General features: G+C 50.9%; 1 protein-coding gene across 8 annotated transcripts in view; it reads right to left on the bottom strand.

Moving 5' to 3' along the window:
- tjp1b (tight junction protein 1b) overlaps window positions 1-19,603 on the bottom strand; it is a 281,606-nt gene that overhangs the window by 34,217 nt on the left and 227,786 nt on the right. For all 8 annotated transcript variants that reach the window (XM_036960733.1, XM_036960722.1, XM_036960745.1 and 5 more), the window contains 3 exons: window positions 9,743-9,873; window positions 5,717-5,822; window positions 4,425-4,575 (listed from right to left, as the gene is read on the bottom strand). In XM_036960733.1, coding sequence (XP_036816628.1) covers window positions 4,425-4,575; window positions 5,717-5,822; window positions 9,743-9,873 — 388 coding nt within the window. The remainder of the gene's footprint in view (window positions 1-4,424; window positions 4,576-5,716; window positions 5,823-9,742; window positions 9,874-19,603) is intronic.

Genomic DNA, 19,603 nt, shown 5'->3' on the forward strand with positions numbered 1-19,603 from the left:
ATACATTTGATTTGATTTGATTTGACATTGACTCTGTACTGGTACCCTCTGTATATAGCCTCCACATTGACTCTGTACTGGTAGCCCCTGTATATAGTCTCCACATTGACTCTGTACCGGTACCCCCTGTATATAGTCTCCACATGGACTCTGTACCGGTACCCCCTGTATATAGCCTCCACATTGACTCTGTACCGGTACCCCCTGTTTATAGCCTCCACATTGACTCTGTACCGGTACCACCTGTATATAGCCTCCACATTGACTCTGTACCGGTACCCCCTGTATATTGCCTCCACATTGACTCTGTACCGGTACCCCCTGTATATAGTCTCCACATTGACACTGTACCGTAACACCCTGTATATAGTCTCCACGTTGACTCTGTACTGTAACACCCTGTATATAGCCTCCACATTGACTCTGTACTGTAATACCCTGTATATAGCCTCCACATTGACTCTGTACCGGTACCCCCTGTATATAGCCTCCACATTGACTCTGTACCGGTACCCCCTGTATATAGTCTCCACATTGACTCGGTACCGGTACCCCCTGTATATAGTCTCCACATTGACTCTGTACCGTAACACCCTGTATATAGCCTCCACATTGACTCTGTACCGTAACACCCTGTATATAGTCTCCACATTGACTCTGTACCGTAACACCCTGTATATAGCCTCCACATTGACTCTGTACCGTAACACCCTGTATATAGCCTCCACATTGACTCTGTACCGTAATACCCTGTATATAGCCTCCACATTGACTCTGTACCGGGACCCCCTGTATATAGCCTCCACATTGACTCTGTACCGGTACCCCCTGTATATAGTCTCCACATTGACTCTGTACCGGTACCCCCTGTATACAGCCTCCACATTGACTCTGTACCGGTACCCCCTGTATATAGTCTCCACATTGACTCTGTACCGTAACACCCTGTATATAGCCTCCACATTGACTCTGTACCGTAACACCCTGTATATAGTCTCCACATTGACTCTGTACCGTAACACCCTGTATATAGTCTCCACATTGACTCTGTACCGGTACCCCCTGTATATAGTCTCCACATTGACTCTGTACCGTAGTACCCTGTATATAAGCTCCACATTGACTCTGTACCGTAATACCCTGTATATAGTCTCCACATGGACTCTGTACCGGTACCCCCTGTATATAGCCTCCACATTGACTCTGTACCGGTACCCCCTGTATATAGCCTCCACATTGACTCTGTACCGGTACCCCCTGTATATAGTCTCCACATTGACTCTGTACCGTAATACCCTGTATATAGCCTCCACATTGACTCTGTACCGTAACACCCTGTATATAGTCTCCACATTGACTCTGTACCAGTACCCACTGTATATAGTCTCCACATTGACTCTGTACCGTAATACCCTGTATATAGTCTTTTGCCCCCGCTTGAGGAGGGAGGAGAGAGGAGGGGGTGGAGGAGGGAGGAGAGAGGAGAGAGGAGGGGGTGGAAGAGGTAGGAGAGAGGAGGGGGTGGAAGAGGGAGGAGAGATGAGGGGGTGGAAGAGGGAGGAGAGAGGAGGGGGTGGAGGAGGGAGAAGAGAGGAGGGGGAGGAGGGGTTGGAAGAGGGAGGAGAGAAGAGGGGTTGGAGGGGGGAGGAGAGGTTGGAAGAGGGAGGAGAGAGGAGGGGTTGGAAGAGGGAGGAGAGAGGAGGGGGTGGAAGAGGGAGGAGAGAGGAGGGGGTGGAGGACAGAGAAGAGAAGAGGGGGTGGAGGACAGAGAAGAGAGGAGGGGGTGGAGGAGGGAGAAGAGAGGACGGGGTGGAGGGGGGAGGAGGGGTTGGAAGAGGGAGGAGAGAGGAGGGGGTGGAAGAGGGAGGAGAGAGGAGGGGGTGGAAGAGGGAGGAGAGAGGAGGGGGTGGAGGAGGGAGGAGAGAGGAGGGGGTGGAGGAGGGGGTGGAGGAGGGAGGAGGAGGGAGAAGAGAGGAGGGGGTGGAGGAGGGAGGAGGGGGTGGAGGAGGGGGTGGAGGAGGGAGGAGGAGGGAGAAGAGAAGAGGGGGTGGAGAAGGGAGGAGGGGGTGGAGGAGAGAAGAGGGGGTGGAAGAGGGAGGAGAGAGGAGGTGGAAGAGGGGGAGAAAGGAGGGAGAATAGAGGAGGGAGAAGAGAGGAGGGGGTGGAGGAGGGATGAGAGAGGAGGGGGTGGAGGAGGGAGGAGAGAGGAGGGGGTGGAGGATGGAGGAGGGGGTGGAGGAGGGAGAAGAGATGAGGGGGTGGAGGAGAGAGGAGAGATGAGGGGGTGGAGGAGGGAGGAGAGATGAGGGCGTGAAGGAGGGAGGAGAGATGAGGGGGTGGAGGAGAGAGGAGAGATGAGGGGGTGGAGGAGGGAGGAGAGATGAGGGGGTGGAGGAGAGAGGAGAGATGAGGGGGTGGAGGAGGGAGGAGAGATGAGGGCGTGGAGGAGGGAGGAGAGATGAGGGGGTGGAGGAGAGAGGAGAGATGAGGGGGTGGAGGAGGGAGGAGAGATGAGGGGGTGGAGGAGAGAGGAGAGATGAGGGGGTGGAGGAGGGAGGAGAGATGAGGGCGTGGAGGAGGGAGGAGAGATGAGGGGGTGGAGGAGAGAGGAGAGATGAGGGGGTGGAGGAGGGAGGAGAGATGAGGGGGTGGAGGAGAGAGGAGAGATGAGGGGGTGGAGGAGGGAGGAGAGATGAGGGCGTGAAGGAGAGAGAGAGGAGAGAGGAGAGGGTAGAGGAGAGAGGAGAGGGTGGAGGAGGGAGGAGAGAGGAGGGGGTGGAGGAGGGAGTGGAGGATGGAGGAGAGAGGAGAGGGTGGAGGAGGGAGGAGAGAGGAGAGGGTGGAGGAGGGAGGAGAGAGGAGGGGGTGGAGGAGGGAGGAGAGGGTGGAGGAGAGAGGAGAGGGTGGAGGAGGGAGGAGAGGGTGGAGGAGGGAGGAGAGAGGAGGGGGTGGAGGAGAGAGGAGGGGGTGGAGGAGGGAGGAGAGAGGAGGGGAGGGAGGAGAGAGGAGGAAGGAGGGGGTGGAGGAGGGAGGAGAAAGGAGGGGGTGGAGGAGGGAGGAGAGGGTGGAGGAGAGAGGAGAGGGTGGAGGAGGGAGGAGAGGGTGGAGGAGGGAAAAGAGAGGAGGGGGTGGAGGAGGGAGGAGAGAGGAGGGGATGGAGGAGGGGGTGGAGGAGGGAGGAGAGAGGAGGGGTTGGAGGAGGGGGTGGAGGAGGGAGGAGAGAGGAGGGGGTGGAGGAGGGGGTGGAGGCGGGAGAAGAGAGGAGGGGGTGGAGGAGGGAGCGAGAGTGATCTAGAGAGACACTGTTTTTGTGTGAGCACATTGCTAGGAGACCGACTCCGAAAGAGCAGGAATCTTGGAGCAGCCGGCTGTTTCAAACCATTAAATCAACCAGCGAAGGAAAAGCTTTGGGTCTTGTCCCACATGGCACCCTTTTCCCTTTAAAGTGCACTACTTTAGACCAGATCCCCATAGGCCCTAGACAAAAGTAGTGCACTATTTAGGGAATAGGCTTCCATTTGAGATGTAAACTGTTCCCCTGAACAAGGCAGTTTAACCCACTGTTCCCCTGAACAAGGCAGTTTAACCCACTGTTCCCCTGAACAAGGCAGTTAACCCACTGTTCCCCTGAACAAGGCAGTTAACCCACTGTTCCCCTGAACAAGGCAGTTTAACCCACTGTTCCCCTGAACAAGGCAGTTTAACCCACTGTTCCCCTGAACAAGGCAGTTAACCCACTGTTCCCCTGAACAAGGCAGTTAACCCACTGTTCCCCTGAACAAGGCAGTGTAACCCACTGTTCCCCTGAACAAGGCAGTTAACCCACTGTTCCCCTGAACAAGGCAGTTAACCCACTGTTCCCCTGAACGAGGCAGTTTAACCCACTGTTCCCCTGAACGAGGCAGTTAACCCACTGCTCCCCTGAACAAGGCAGTTAACCCACTGTTCCCCTGAACGAGGCAGTTAACCCACTGTTCCCCTGAACGAGGCAGTTAACCCACTGTTCCCCTGAACAAGGCAGTTAACCCACTGTTCCCCTGAACAAGGCAGTTAACCCACTGTTCCCCTGAACAAGGCAGTTAACCCATTGTTCCCCTGAACAAGGCAGTTAACCCACTGTTCCCCTGAACAAGGCAGTTAACCCATTGTTCCCCTGAACAAGGCAGTTAACCCACTGTTCCCCTGAACGAGGCAGTTAACCCACTGTTCCCTGGTAGGATGTCATTGTAAATAATAATTTGTTCTTACCTGACTTGCCTAGTTAAATAAAGATAAAGTGAGCACATACATGTTTTGTATGCGTACGTGATCCCTGTGGAAATTGAACCGACAACCTTAGTGTTGCTGTAGTGAGTGTGTCGTTGCCGTAGCGAGTGCGTCGTTGCCGTAGCGAAGTGTGTAGTTGCTGGTGTATCCTGTCTCACCCTGAGAATTTGGTCCCCCTCCTCCAGACCCTCCTTAGCTGCTGGGCTGTCCTCCAGGACTCCTGCTACGAAGATGCCCACGTCGTTCCCCCCGGCCAGCCTCAGACCCACACTCTCCCCCTTCTTAAACTTCACCAGCTTCATACTCGGCCTGAGGAATGAGGACACAGGGTGGGATGGGGACAGAGGAAAGACAGTTATAGATGATCCACTCTGTGATATTTACGTTGTGTCACCCATAGAAATAGTCTTTCTAGAATGGCTATTCCCATTCAAGTCAATGGTCGAAGGAGCTTTGTCCCTTCTAGGAATTATATTTGTTTGATGTCCCCTGCCAAAGATCATTGAAGTTAAAACATTATTTTGTCGTAATATTGAGCAGGACGGGAGGTACCATAGGATACTGTTAGAGACAGGTGAATAGACACTTCTACATACTGTAGGATACTGTTAGAGACTTCTACATACTGTAGGATACCGTTAGAGACTTCTATATACTGTAGGATACTGTTAGAGACTTCTATATACTGTAGGATACTGTTAGAGACTTCTATATACTGTAGGATACTGTTAGAGACTTTTATATACTGTAGGATACTGTTAGAGACTTCTACATACTGTAGGATACTGTTAGAGACTTCTACATACTGTAGGATACTGTTAGAGACTTCTACATACTGTAGGATACTGTTAGAGACTTCTATATACTGTAGGATACTGTTAGAGACAGGTGAATAGAGACTTCTACATACTGTAGGATACTGTTAGAGACTTCTACATACTGTAGGATACTGTTAGAGACTTCTACATACTGTAGGATACTGTTAGAGACTTCTACATACCGTAGGATACTGTTAGAGACTTCTACATACCGTAGGATACTGTTAGAGACTTCTACATACTGTAGGATACTGTTAGAGACTTCTACATACTGTAGAATACTGTTAGAGACTTCTACATACCGTAGGATACTGTTAGAGACTTCTACATACCGTAGGATACTGTTAGAGACTTCTACATACTGTAGGATACTGTTAGAGACTTCTATATACTGTAGGATACTGTTAGAGACTTCTACATACCGTAGGATACTGTTAGAGACTTCTACATACTGTAGGATACTGTTAGAGACTTCTACATACTGTAGGATACTGTTAGAGACTTCTACATACTGTAGGATACTGTTAGAGACTTCTACATACTGTAGGATACTGTTAGAGACTTCTACATACCGTAGGATACTGTTAGAGACTTCTACATACTGTAGGATACTGTTAGAGACTTCTACATACCGTAGGATACTGTCATCGTGGGCAGCGCTGGGCACAGGGGCATCAGAGGGGCTGACTGGCAGGTCCACATCAGGCTGGCCTGGCTGGGCATATACTGGCTTGGGTTCTGAGAAAATACCAACACACACACACACACACACACACACACACACACACACACACACACACACACACACACACACACACAATCAACTGTACTGTGTACACACATCCATGTACTATTCCCACAAGAGAGTGAATGGAGGTTCAAATGTAGGTTAGAGGGACCACAATACATCTGGCACTCACGCTAACCTAATCTCAATACCCACAATACATCTGGCCTTCACGCTAACCTAATCTCAATACCCACAATACATCTGGCCTTCACGCTAACCTAATCTCAATACCCACAATACATCTGGCCTTCACGCTAACCTAATCTCAATACCCACAATACATCTGGCCTTCACGCTAACCTAATCTCAATACCCACAATACATCTGGCCTTCACGCTAACCTAATCTCAATACCCACAATACATCTGGCCTTCACGCTAACCTAATCTCAATACCCACAATACATCTGGCCTTCACGCTAACCTAATCTCAATACCCACAATACATCTGGCCTTCACGCTAACCTAATCTCAATACCCACAATACATCTGGCCTTCACGCTAACCTAATCTCAATACCCACAATACATCTGGCCTTCACGCTAACCTAATCTCAATACCCACAATACATCTGGCCTTCACGCTAACCTAATCTCAATACCCACAATACATCTGGCCTTCATGCTAACCTAATCTCAATACCCACAATACATCTGGCCTTCACGCTAATCTAATCTCAATACCCACAATACATCTGGACTTCACGCTAACCTAATCTCAGTACCCACAATACATCTGGCCTTCACGCTAACCTAATCTCAATACCCACAATACATCTGGCCTTCACGCTAACCTAATCTCAATACCCACAATACATCTGGCCTTTACGCTAACCTAATCTCAGTACCCACAATACATCTGGCCTTCACGCTAACCTAATCTCAATACCCACAACACATCTGGCCTTCACGCTAACCTAATCTCAATACCCACAATACATCTGGCCTTCACGCTAACCTAATCTCAATACCCACAACACATCTGGCCTTCACGCTAACCTAATCTCAATACCCACAACACATCTGGCCTTCACGCTAACCTAATCTCAGTACCCACAATACATCTGGCCTTCACGCTAACCTAATCTCAATACCCACAATACATCTGGCCTTCACGCTAACCTAATCTCAATACCCACAATACATCTGGCCTTCACGCTAACCTAATCTCAATACCCACAATACATCTGGCCTTCACGCTAACCTAATCTCAGTACCCACAATACATCTGGCCTTCACGCTAACCTAATCTCAATACCCACAATACATCTGGCCTTCACGCTAACCTAATCTCAATACCCACAATACATCTGGCCTTCACGCTAACCTAATCTCAATACCCACAATACATCTGGCCTTCACGCTAACCTAATCTCAATACCCACAACACACCAACACAGTATATAGTGTCCTGATCTGGGAGGTCATAGACAACACACCAACACAGTACATGGTGTCCTGATCTGGGAGGAGACACCACACCAACACAGTACATGGTGTCCTGATCTGGGAGGTCATAGACACCACACCAACACAGTACATGGTGTCCTGATCTGGGAGGAGACACCACACCAACACAGTACATGGTGTCCTGATCTGGGAGGTCATAGACAACACACCAACACAGTACATGGTGTCCTGATCTGGGAGGTCATAGACACCACACCAACACAGTGCATAGTGTCCTGATCTGGGAGGTCATAGACACCACACCAACACAGTACATGGTGTCCTGATCTGGGAGGTCATAGACACCACACCAACACAGTACATGGTGTCCTGATCTGGGAGGTCATAGACACCACACCAACACAGTGCATGGTGTCCTGATCTGGGAGGTCATAGACACCACACCAACACAGTGCATAGTGTCCTGATCTGGGAGGAGACACCACACCAACACAGTACATAGTGTCCTGATCTGGGAGGTCATAGACACCACACCAACATAGTACATGGTGCCCTGATCTGGGAGGAGACGCAGCAGGCTGCTGGCTGCAGGGCAGGAGGAGATACGTCAGAGTCCATCAAGTCACACTGTTTATAACCAACTAACTGTAGGCTGCAGCCTCAGCCAAGCTCAGCACTCAGCACACAGCAGTGTCAGCATAGCAAGCTTTTAGCTGTAACCTTGGTAGCTGGACTGAAACTGTTGTGTGGGTTAAAGGGGCAATCTACAGTTCAAACTATAACACAGTGACACCCTGCCACTGTTTGGGTAAAAAGCTGAGGGAAAGGGGAAACTCATACAGAGCTATGGATGTAAGGAATGACCATGCATGATATCAATATAATATAAATATATATTTTTTAAAGATATACAGTTTGTGTTTACAATGACATTGTTCACAAACAATGGAGTAAAACAAGCATTATGTTGGGTTCCAATGGGGTACAACAGTTGAACTAAGTTAATGAGTAAGGTAGTGGTTAGGCCTACTAGTTACCGGCAGTGGTTAGGCCTACTAGTTACCGGCAGTGGTTAGGCCTACTAGTTACCGGCAGTGTTTAGGCCTACTAGTTACTGGCAGTGGTTAGGTCTACTAGTTACCGGCAGTGGTTAGGCCTACTAGTTACCGGCAGTGGTTAGGTCTACTAGTTACCGGCAGTGGCTAGGCCTACTAGTTACCGGCAGTGGCTAGGCCTACTAGTTACCGGCAGTGGTTAGGTCTACTAGTTACCGGCAGTGGTTAGGTCTACTAGTTACCGGTAGTGGTTAGGCCTACTAGTTACCGGCAGTGGTTAGGCCTACTAGTTACCGGCAGTGGTTAGGCCTACTAGTTACCAGCAGTGTTTAGGCCTACTAGTTACTGGCAGTGGTTAGGTCTACTAGTTACCGGCAGTGGTTAGGTCTACTAGTTACCGGCAGTGGTTAGGTCTACTAGTTACCGGCAGTGGTTAGGCCTACTAGTTACCGGCAGTGGTTAGGCCTACTAGTTACTGGCAGTGGTTAGGTCTACTAGTTACGGGCAGTGGTTAGGCCTACTAGTTACCGGCAGTGGCTAGGCCTACTAGTTACCGGCAGTGGTTAGGCCTACTAGTTACCGGCAGTGGTTAGGCCTACTAGTTACCGGCAGTGGTTAGGTTTACTAGTTTCGGCAGTGGTTAGGCCTACTAGTTACCGGCAGTGGTTAGGCCTACTAGTTACCGGCAGTGGTTAGGCCTACTAGCTACCGGCAGTGGTTAGGCCTACTAGTTACCGGCAGTGGTTAGGCCTACTAGTTACCGGCAGTGGTTAGGTCTACTAGTTACCGGCAGTGGTTAGGCCTACTAGTTACCGGCAGTGGTTAGGCCTACTAGTTACTGGCAGTGGTTAGGTCTACTAGTGACCGGCAGTGGTTAGGTCTACTAGTTACCGGCAGTGGTTAGGCCTACTAGTTACGTCTACTAGTTACCGGCAGTGGTTAGGCCTACTAGTTAGTTACGTCTACTAGTTACCGGCAGTGGTTAGGCCTACTAGTTACGTCTACTAGTTACCGGCAGTGGTTAGGCCTACTAGTTACTGGCAGTGGTTAGGTCTACTAGTTACCGGCAGTGGTTAGGTCTACTAGTTACCGGCAGTGGTTAGGCCTACTAGTTACGTCTACTAGTTACCGGCAGTGGTTAGGCCTACTAGTTACTGGCAGTGGTTAGGTCTACTAGTGACCGGCAGTGGTTAGGTCTACTAGTTACCGGCAGTGGTTAGGTCTACTAGTTACCGGCAGTGGCTAGGCCTACTAGTTACCGACAGTGGTTAGGTCTACTAGTGACCGGCAGTGGTTAGGCCTACTAGTTACTGGCAGTGGTTAGGTCTACTAGTTACTGGCAGTGGTTAGGCCTACTAGTTACCGGCAGTGGTTAGGCCTACTAGTTACCGGCAGTGGTTCTGACCTGGTAGAGGTGGTAACTGTTTCTCCTCCCTGGTGACCAGCTGCTCCAGGGGTTTTGGCAGGGCAGGAACCTCCTCTGCTAACTTGGCTGGTACCGCTGTCGGCTTCAAGATCCTCTCCTCCTCACGACTTCTGTGATCGGAGACAAAAAAAAACAGAGCTTTTTAGTTTATTTTTGTTGACTATATTTGATGTATGTGCACGTGATCCCTGTGGGAATTGAACCCAGAACCTGGCATGCCATTGTTAGTGCCAAACTCTCAGCAACTGAGCCAATACGGGACCAGAGATGTGGTACAATATAACAAATACTACACATCACCTATATATGCGTCTCGGCGTTTTAACTGCAGTGGACAACACGTAAAGGCCGTAGAGATAAATAATAACAAGGAAATAAACAATAATAATAATAATAATAATGAGGATGTGTTGGATGCTTTTATCTGTCCAATTTCAGTGTTTTTTATTTTGTTGGCATATCCCAACTCTTCATGAGACACCCTCAGAGAAGAGTGCATGTATCTCAGTGCTAGAGGCGTCACTACAGACCCTGGTTCGATTCCAGGCTGTATCACAACCGGATGTGATTGGGAGTCCCATAGGGCGGCGCACAATTGGCCCAGCGTCGTCCGGGTTAGGGTTAGGGTTAGGGTTTGGCCCAGGGTAGAATTTGTTCTTAATTGACTAGTTAAATAAATAAATGCATCTTCAGAGAGAGGTGTCAACCTTAGAGCAATTAGGGTTAAGTGCCTTGCTCAAGGGCACTGACAGATCTTTCACCTCGGGGAGTCGAACTAGCAACCTTTCAGTTACTAGCTCAACGCTCTAATCGCTAGGCTACCTGCCGCCTTGTGTGTGTCTGCACTGTGAGCTTGAAGGTCACAGTTTGTTTTTGTCTTCTCCTTTGTACTCTATTTTTAGAGAGGCATATCTGAGGTGATGGAGGCGAGGAGAGAGAGAGAGAGAGAGAGAGGGGGAGGGCGGGAGAAAGAGGGAGGGCGGGAGAGAGGACGGGAGAGTGAGAGAGAGTGCGGGAGAGAGAGGGCATGAGAGAGAGGGAGGGCGGGAGAGAGAGGGAGGGCGGGAGAGAGAGGGAAGGCAGGAGAGGGCGAGAGAAAGATGAGGAGAGAGAGAGAGGGGGAGGGAGGGAGCGAGAGAGAGTAAGGGGAGGGTGGGAGCGAGAGAGAGAGAGAGAGGGCGAGAGAGAGAGAGAGAGAGAGAGGGCGGGCGGGTGAGAGAGAGAGAGGGCGAGAGTAAGGGGGAGGGCGGGTGAGAGAGAGAGAGAGGGCGAGAGAGAGAGAGTAAGGGTGAGGGCGAGAGAGAGAGAGAGAGAGAGGGCGAGAGAGAGAGAGTAAGGGTGAGGGCGAGAGAGAGAGAGAGAGAGGATTATGTGTACTCCAGGTGCACTTCACTGTGGCTCTGGCTGAGAACCAGTAAAGGTTGGACAAACACAGATTATTAACCCGGAGGTCAGAATGATTTATCCCAAACGGCAATAAACATACAGCCTGGTCCAAGAGCTGCTTCTGATGTCTTGCCAATTCCTATTGTCATTTGGCGTGATAATGACCATCGGACTTGGCTGTAGAGCACAAACTAATCTGGGACAAGGCCAACAAACAGTATTCTTCAGATGATCACGCACAAACATATATTATTTTTAAAAGTTTTAAGAGGTGAAATCTGTGAAGAAAATCTGTTAAATCAGCAAAGAAATCAGGAAGGCTTGGTTCTGTTGTTGGGTAGGGAAACAGAGAATCAGGAAGGCCTGGTTCTGTTGTTGGGTAGGGAAACAGAGAATCAGGAAGGCCTGGTTCTGTTGTTGGGTAGGGAAACAGAGAATCAGGAAGGCTTGGTTCTGTTGTTGGGTAGGGAAACAGAGAATCAGGAAGGCTTGGTTCTGTTGTTGGGTAGGGAAACAGAGAATCAGGAAGGCTTGGTTCTGTTGTTGGGTAGGGAAACAGAGAATCAGGAAGGCTTGGTTCTGTTGTTGGGTAGGGAAACAGAGAGAATCAGGAAGGCTTGGCTCTGTTGTTGGGTAGGGAAACAGAGAATCAGGAAGGCTTGGTTCTGTTGTTGGGTAGGGAAACAGAGAATCAGGAAGGCCTGGTTCTGTTGTTGGGTAGGGAAACAGAGAATCAGGAAGGCCTGGTTCTGTTGTTGGGTAGGGAAACAGAGAATCAGGAAGGCTTGGTTCTGTTGTTGGGTAGGGAAACAGAGAATCAGGAAGGCCTGGTTCTGTTGTTGGGTATGGAAACAGAGAATCAGGAAGGCTTGGTTCTGTTGTTTTTTTAGGGAAACAGAGAATCAGGAAGGCTTGGTTCTGTTGTTGGGTAGGGAAACAGAGAGAATCAGGAAGGCCTGGTTCTGTTGTTGGGTAGGGAAACAGAGAGAATCAGGAAGGCCTGGTTCTGTTGTTGGGTAGGGAAACAGAGAATCAGGAAGGCCTGGTTCTGTTGTTAGGTAGGGAAACAGAGAATCAGGAAGGCCTGGTTCTGTTGTTGGGTAGGGAAACAGAGAGAATCAGGAAGGCTTGGTTCTGTTGTTGGGTAGGGAAACAGAGAGAATCAGGAAGGCTTGGCTCTGTTGTTGGGTAGGGAAACAGAGAATCAGGAAGGCTTGGTTCTGTTGTTGGGTAGGGAAACAGAGAATCAGGAAGGCTTGGTTCTGTTGTTGGGTAGGGAAACAGAGAATCAGGAAGGCTTGGTTCTGTTGTTGGGTAGGGAAACAGAGAATCAGGAAGGCTTGGTTCTGTTGTTGTTACTGGTGGTACGAGTGCCATCTGGTCAGAGAGATCAGAATTACTGAGCAGCTCCAACCTCGCACTTTACATGACAAAAAAATACAAAATTAGAAGTTTTATTGTTACATACACTGGATAGTTGCAGTGAAATGTGTTGTTGTACAGGGTCAGTCATAGTAGTATGATAGGTGTTGTTTTACAGGGTCAGTCATAGTAGTATGATAGGTGTTGTTTTACAGGGTCAGTCATAGTAGTATGATAGGTGTTGTGTTACAGGGTCAGTCATAGTAGTATGATAGGTGTTGTTTTACAGGGTCAGTCATAGTAGTATGATAGGTGTTGTTTTACAGGGTCAGTCATAGTAGTATGATAGGTGTTGTTTTACAGGGTCAGTCATAGTAGTATGATAGGTGTTGTGTTACAGGGTCAGTCATAGTAGTATGATAGGTGTTGTTTTACAGGGTCAGTCATAGTAGTATGATAGGTGTTGTGTTACAGGGTCAGTCATAGTAGTATGATAGGTGTTGTTTTACAGGGTCAGTCATAGTAGTATGATAGGTGTTGTTTTACAGGGTCAGCCATAGTAGTATTATAGGTGTTGTTTTACAGGGTCAGTCATAGTAGTATGATAGGTGTTGTTTTACAGGGTCAGCCATAGTAGTATTATAGGTGTTGTTTTACAGGGTCAGTCATAGTAGTATGATAGGTGTTGTTTTACAGGGTCAGTCATAGTAGTATGATAGGTGTTGTGTTACAGGGTCAGTCATAGTGGTATGATAGGTGTTGTTTTACAGGGTCAGTCATAGTAGTATGATAGGTACAGTGTAATGTGCTGCTTTACAGGGTCAGCCATAGTAGTATGATAGGTGTTGTTTTACAGGGTCAGTCATAGTAGTATGATAGGTACAGTGTAATGTGCTGTTTTACAGGGTCAGCCATAGTAGTATGATAGGTGTTGTTTAACTACTGCCCAGAGTCTGGTACAACTCCCCTGGTGAACTACTGCCCAGAGGATGGTACAACTCCCCTGGTAAACTACTGCCCAGAGTCTGGTACAACTCCCCTGGTAAACTACTGCCCAGAGTCTGGTACAACTCCCCTGGTACACTACTGCCCAGAGTCTGGTACAACTCCCCTGGTAAACTATTGCCCAGAGTCTGGTCCAACTCCCCTGGTAAACTACAGCCCAGAGTCTGGTCCAACTCCCCTGGTAAACTAGTGCCCAGAGTCTGGTACAACTCCCCTGGTAAACTACAGCCCAGAGTCTGGTACAACTCCCCTGGTAAACTACTGCCCAGAGTCTGGTACAACTCCACTGGTAAACTACTGCCCAGAGTCTGGTACAACTCCCCTGGTAAACTACTGCCCAGAGTCTGGTACAACTCCCCTGGTAAACTACTGCCCAGAGTCTGGTCCAACTCCCCTGGTAAACTACTGCCCAGAGTCTGGTACAACTCCCCTGGTAAACTACTGCCCAGAGTCTGGTCCAACTCCCCTGGTAAACTACTGCCCAGAGTCTGGTACAACTCCCCTGGTAAACTACTGCCCAGAGTCTGGTACAACTCCCCTGGTAAACTACTGCCCAGAGTCTGGTACAACTCCCCTGGTAAACTACTGCCCAGAGTCTGGTACAACTCCCCTGGTACACTACTGCCCAGAGTCTGGTACAACTCCCCTGGTAAACTATTGCCCAGAGTCTGGTCCAACTCCCCTGGTAAACTACAGCCCAGAGTCTGGTCCAACTCCCCTGGTAAACTACTGCCCAGAGTCTGGTACAACTCCCCTGGTAAACTACAGCCCAGAGTCTGGTACAACTCCCCTGGTAAACTACTGCCCAGAGTCTGGTACAACTCCCCTGGAAAACTACTGCCCAGAGTCTGGTCCAACTCCCCTGGTAAACTACTGCCCAGAGTCTGGTACAACTCCACTGGTAAAGTACTGCCCTATTCATAGGAAAGAGAGGGGGTGTGAGCAGCTACAACACAGTAACACACAAACACTTTCTCCTTTGAGAAACAAAGTAACCATGAAGGAACCTCAGTCAACACATCCTGGCTAGAGAGGAAAAACAACTTTATTCAACACATCCTGACGGCAGGTAGCCTAGTGGTTAGAGTAGAGGGGCGGCAGGTAGCCTAGTGGTTAGAGTAGAGGGGCGGCAGGTAGCCTAGTGGTTAGAGTGGAGGGGCAGCAGGTAGCCTAGTGGTTAGAGTGGAGGGGCGGCAGGTAGCCTAGTGGTTAGAGTGGAGGGGCGGCAGGTAGCCTAGTGGTTAGAGTGGAGGGGCGGTAGGTAGCCTAGTGGTTAGAGTGGAGGGGCGGCAGGTAGCCTAGTGGTTAGAGTGGAGGGGCGGCAGGTAGCCTAGTGGTTAGAGTGGAGGGGCGGCAGGTAGCCTAGTGGTTAGAGTGGAGGGGCGGCAGGTAACCTAGTGGTTAGAGTGGAGGGGCGGCAGGGTAGCCTAGTGGTTAGAGTAGAGGGGTGGCAGGTAGTCTAGTGGTTAGAGTGGAGGGGCGGCAGGTAGCCTAGTGGTTAGAGTGGAGGGGCGGCAGGTAGCCTAGTGGTTAGAGGGGGGTGGCAGGGTAGCCTAGTGGTTAGAGTGGAGGGGCGGCAGGTAGCCTAGTGGTTAGAGTGGGGGGGCGGCAGGTAGCCTAGTGGTTAGAGTGGAGGGGCGGCAGGTAGCCTAGTGGTTAGAGTGGGGGGGCGGCAGGTAGCCTAGTGGTTAGAGTGGGGGGGCGGCAGGTAGCCTAGTGGTTAGAGTGGAGGGGCGGCAGGTAGCCTAGTGGTTAGAGTGGAGGTGCGGCAGGTAGTCTAGTGGTTAGAGTGGAGGGGCGGCAGGTAGCCTAGTGGTTAGAGTGGAGGGGCGGCAGGTAGACTAGTGGTTAGAGTGGGGGGGCGGCAGGTAGCCTAGTGGTTAGAGGGGGGAGGCAGGTAGCCTAGTGGTTAGAGTGGAGGGGCGGCAGGTAGCCTAGTGGTTAGAGTGGAGGGGCGGCAGGTAGCCTAGTGGTTAGAGTGGGGGGGCGGCAGGTAGCCTAGTGGTTAGAGTGGAGGGGCGGCAGGTAGCCTAGTGGTTAGAGTGGGGGGGCGGCAGGTAGCCTAGTGGTTAGAGTGGAGGGGCGGCAGGTAGCCTAGTGGTTAGAGTGGAGGGGCGGCAGGTAGCCTAGTGGTTAGAGTGGGGGGGCGGCAGGTAGCCTAGTGGTTAGAGGGGGGAGGCAGGTAGCCTAGTTGTTAGAGTGGAGGGGCGGCAGGTAGCCTAGTGGTTAGATTGGAGGGGCGGCAGGTAGTCTAGTGGTTAGAGTGGAGGGGCGGCAGGTAGCCTAGTGGTTAGAGTGGAGGGGCGGCAGGTAGCCTAGTGGTTAGAGTGGAGGGGCGGCAGGTAGCAGCCTAGAGGTTAGAGTGGAGGGGTGGCAGGTAGCGTAGTGGTTAGAGTGGAGGGGCGGCAGGGTAGCCTAGTGGTTAGAGTGGAGGGGCGGCAGGTAGCCTAGTAGTTAGAGTGGAGGTGGTTAGAGTGGAGGGGCGGCAAGTAGCCTAGTGGTTAGAGTGGAGGGGTGGCAGGTAGCGTAGTGGTTAGAGTGGAGGGGCGGCAGGTAGCCTAGAGGTTAGAGTGGAGGGGCGGCAGGGTAGCCTAGTGGTTAGAGTGGAGGGGCGGCAGGTAGCCTAGTGGTTAGAGCAGGTATCCTAGTGGTTAGAGCAGGTATCCTAGTGGTTAGAGTGGAGGGGCGGCAGGTAGCCTAGTGGTTAGAGTGGAGGGGCGGCAGGTAGCCTAGAGGTTAGAGTGGAGGAGTGGCAGGTAGCCTAGTGGTTAGAGTGGAGGGGCGGCAGGTAGCCTAGTGGTTAGAGCAGGTATCCTAGTGGTTAGAGTGGAGGGGCGGCAGGTAGCCTAGTGGTTAGAGTGGAGGGGCGGCAGGTAGCCTAGAGGTTAGAGTGGAGGAGTGGCAGGTAGCCTAGTGGTTAGAGTGGAGGGGCGGCAGGTAGCCTAATGGTTAGAACGTTGGACTAGTAACCGAAAGCTCGAATCCCCGAGCTGACAAGGTAAAAATCTGTCGTTCTGCCCCTGAACAAGGCAGTTAACCCACTGTTCCTAGGCCGTCATTGAAAATAATAATTTGTTCTTAACTGACTTGCCTGGTTAAATAAAGGAACATTTTAAAAATCCTGAACATAAAGACCTGTGCTGAGGCCCTTCATTGCCTTGTGGAGGCTAGGCTACCTGAAAGACCCAGGTCACTCACAGACCAGACCCAGATAAATCAAACTGCCCTAATGTCTCCTCTCCTCTTCTCACCCCCTCAATAACTCTCCAGTCTCAAACTCCCTAAAATACTTCAGAACCAAAATACTACGGACTAGATTCCTTTAAACATATCCTTGTGTCTTAATCTGCTATCATGTTTCCACTTTGACCTCACGAGACAAACTGTTTGATACAGGCATGAGCAGACATAGCAATTGCTCTCCCACAATCCACAGGGACGAGTGTCACATCAACAGTGAATGGCGGCCCATTGTTAAAAGGATTGTGCCAAGCATGCGATCTCTCTCTCTTCGCACACACCAAACAGACGCTACACACACACACACACACACACACACACACACACACACACACACACACACACACACACACACACACACACACACACACACACACACACACACACACACACACACACACACAGGCAGTGACAGTGGCCTTGTTGGAGCAGAACAAGCCCCAGCCCTCAATAATTTATGTGCAGCATGCACAGTGTGTGTGTGTGTGTGTGTGTGTGTGTGTGTGTGTGTGTGTGTGTGTGTGTGTGTGTGTGTGTGTGTGTGTGTGTGTGAGAGAGAGAGACAGTGTTGGCTGTTAACTGAGCAACAATTTCCAAATATCAGCCTCAATGTCAAACTCTTTTAGTCTTCTTCTGTTGAGTTTAAATCCAGCAGTATTCAGGCCAGACATGTATTCTTCATGGAAACAGATTTAAGTTAGAGGTTACAAGTAATCTTTATGTGTAAGAAGGGGAAAAATATAAGGGGTGTTTTGTAATGAATCTAAACTCAGAGACTGTATACGACGATCGACACGGGATACTAAACCATCTACTCATCTATCTATGAATCGAGTTACTATTCTGTCAGATACAAAGTACAGTGGGCTCTATACCCAGTGGGCTCTATACTCAGTGGGCTCTATACTCAGTGGGCTCTATACTCAGTGGGCTCTATACTCAGTGGGCTCTCTACCCAGTGGGCTCTATACTCAGTGGGCTCTATACTCAGTGGGCTCTATACCCAGTGGGCTCTCTACACAGTGGGCTCTCTACCCAGTGGGCTCTATACCCAGTGGGCTCTATACTCAGTGGGCTCTATACTCAGTGGGCTCTCTACCCAGTGGGCTCTATACTCAGTGGGCTCTATACTCAGTGGGCTCTATACTGAGTGGGCTCTCTACTCAGTGGGCTCTATACCCAGTGGGCTCTATACTCAGTGGGCTCTATACTCAGTGGGCTCTATACCCAGTGGGCTCTATACTCAGTGGGCTCTATACCCAGTGGGCTCTATACTCAGTGGGCTCTATACCCAGTGGGCTCTATACTCAGTGGGCTCTCTACCCAGTGGGCTCTATACTCAGTGGGCTCTATACTCAGTGGGCTCTATACTCAGTGGGCTCTATACTCAGTGGGCTCTCTACCCAGTGGGCTCTCTACCCAGTGGGCTCTCTACCCAGTGGGCTCTATACCCAGTGGGCTCTCTACCCAGTGGGCTCTCTACCCAGTGGGCGCTCTACCCAGTGGGCTCTGACCAGTGGGCTCTCTACCCATTGGGGTCTACACCAAGTGGCCTCTACACCCAGTGGGCTCTACACCCATTGGGCTCTACACCCAGTGGGCTCTACACCCAGTGGGCTCTATACCCAGTGGGCTCTATACTCAGTGAGCTCTATACTCAGTGGGCTCTATACCCAGTGGGCTCTCTACCCAGTGGGCTCTATACCCAGTGGGCTCTCTACCCAGTGGGCTCTCTACCCAGTGGGCTAGCTACCCAGTGGGCTATACTCAGTGGACTCTATACCCAGTGGGCGCTCTACCCAGTGGGCTCTACCCAGTGGGCTCTCTACCCAGTGGGCTCTATACCCAGTGGGCTCTCTACCCAGTGGGCTCTCTACCCAGTGGGCTCTATACTCAGTGGACTCTATACCCAGTGGGCGCTCTACCCAGTGGGCTCTGACCAGTGGGCTCTCTACCCATTGGGGTCTACACCCAGTGGCCTCTACACCCAGTGGGCTCTACACCCATTGGGCTCTACACCCAGTGGGCTCTACACCCAGTGGGCTCTATACCCAGTGGGCTCTATACTCAGTGAGCTCTATACTCAGTGGGCTCTATACCCAGTGGGCTCTCTACCCAGTGGGCTCTATACCCAGTGGGCTCTCTACCCAGTGGGCTCTCTACCCAGTGGGCTAGCTACCCAGTGGGCTATACTCAGTGGACTCTATACCCAGTGGGCGCTCTACCCAGTGGGCTCTACCCAGTGGGCTCTCTACCCATTGGCCTAATCACCCAGTGGGCTCTACACCCAGTGGGCTCTATACCCAGTGGGCTCTATACTCAGTGAGCTCTATACCCAGTGGGCTCTATACTCAGTGGGCTCTATACTCAGTGAGCTCTATACTCAGTGGGCTCTCTACCCAGTGGGCTCTCTACCCAGTGGGCTCTCTACCAAGTGGGATCTATACCCAGTGGGCTCTCTACCCAGTGGGCTCTCTACCCAGTGGGCTCTATACTCAGTGGACTCTATACCCAGTGGGCGCTCTACCCAGTGGGCTCTGACCAGTGGGCTCTCTACCCATTGGGGTCTACACCAAGTGGCCTCTACACCCAGTGGGCTCTACACCCATTGGGCTCTACACCCAGTGGGCTCTATACCCAGTGGGCTCTCTACCCAGTGGGCTCTCTACCCAGTGGGCTCTATACTCAGTGGACTCTATACCCAGTGGGCGCTCTACCCAGTGGGCTCTGACCAGTGGGCTCTCTACCCATTGGGGTCTACACCCAGTGGCCTCTACACCCAGTGGGCTCTACACCCATTGGGCTCTACACCCAGTGGGCTCTACACCCAGTGGGCTCTATACCCAG

The sequence above is a fragment of the Oncorhynchus mykiss genome, chromosome 2 (genome assembly GCF_013265735.2).
Source record: "Oncorhynchus mykiss isolate Arlee chromosome 2, USDA_OmykA_1.1, whole genome shotgun sequence".
NCBI classification, from domain to species: domain Eukaryota; kingdom Metazoa; phylum Chordata; class Actinopteri; order Salmoniformes; family Salmonidae; genus Oncorhynchus; species Oncorhynchus mykiss.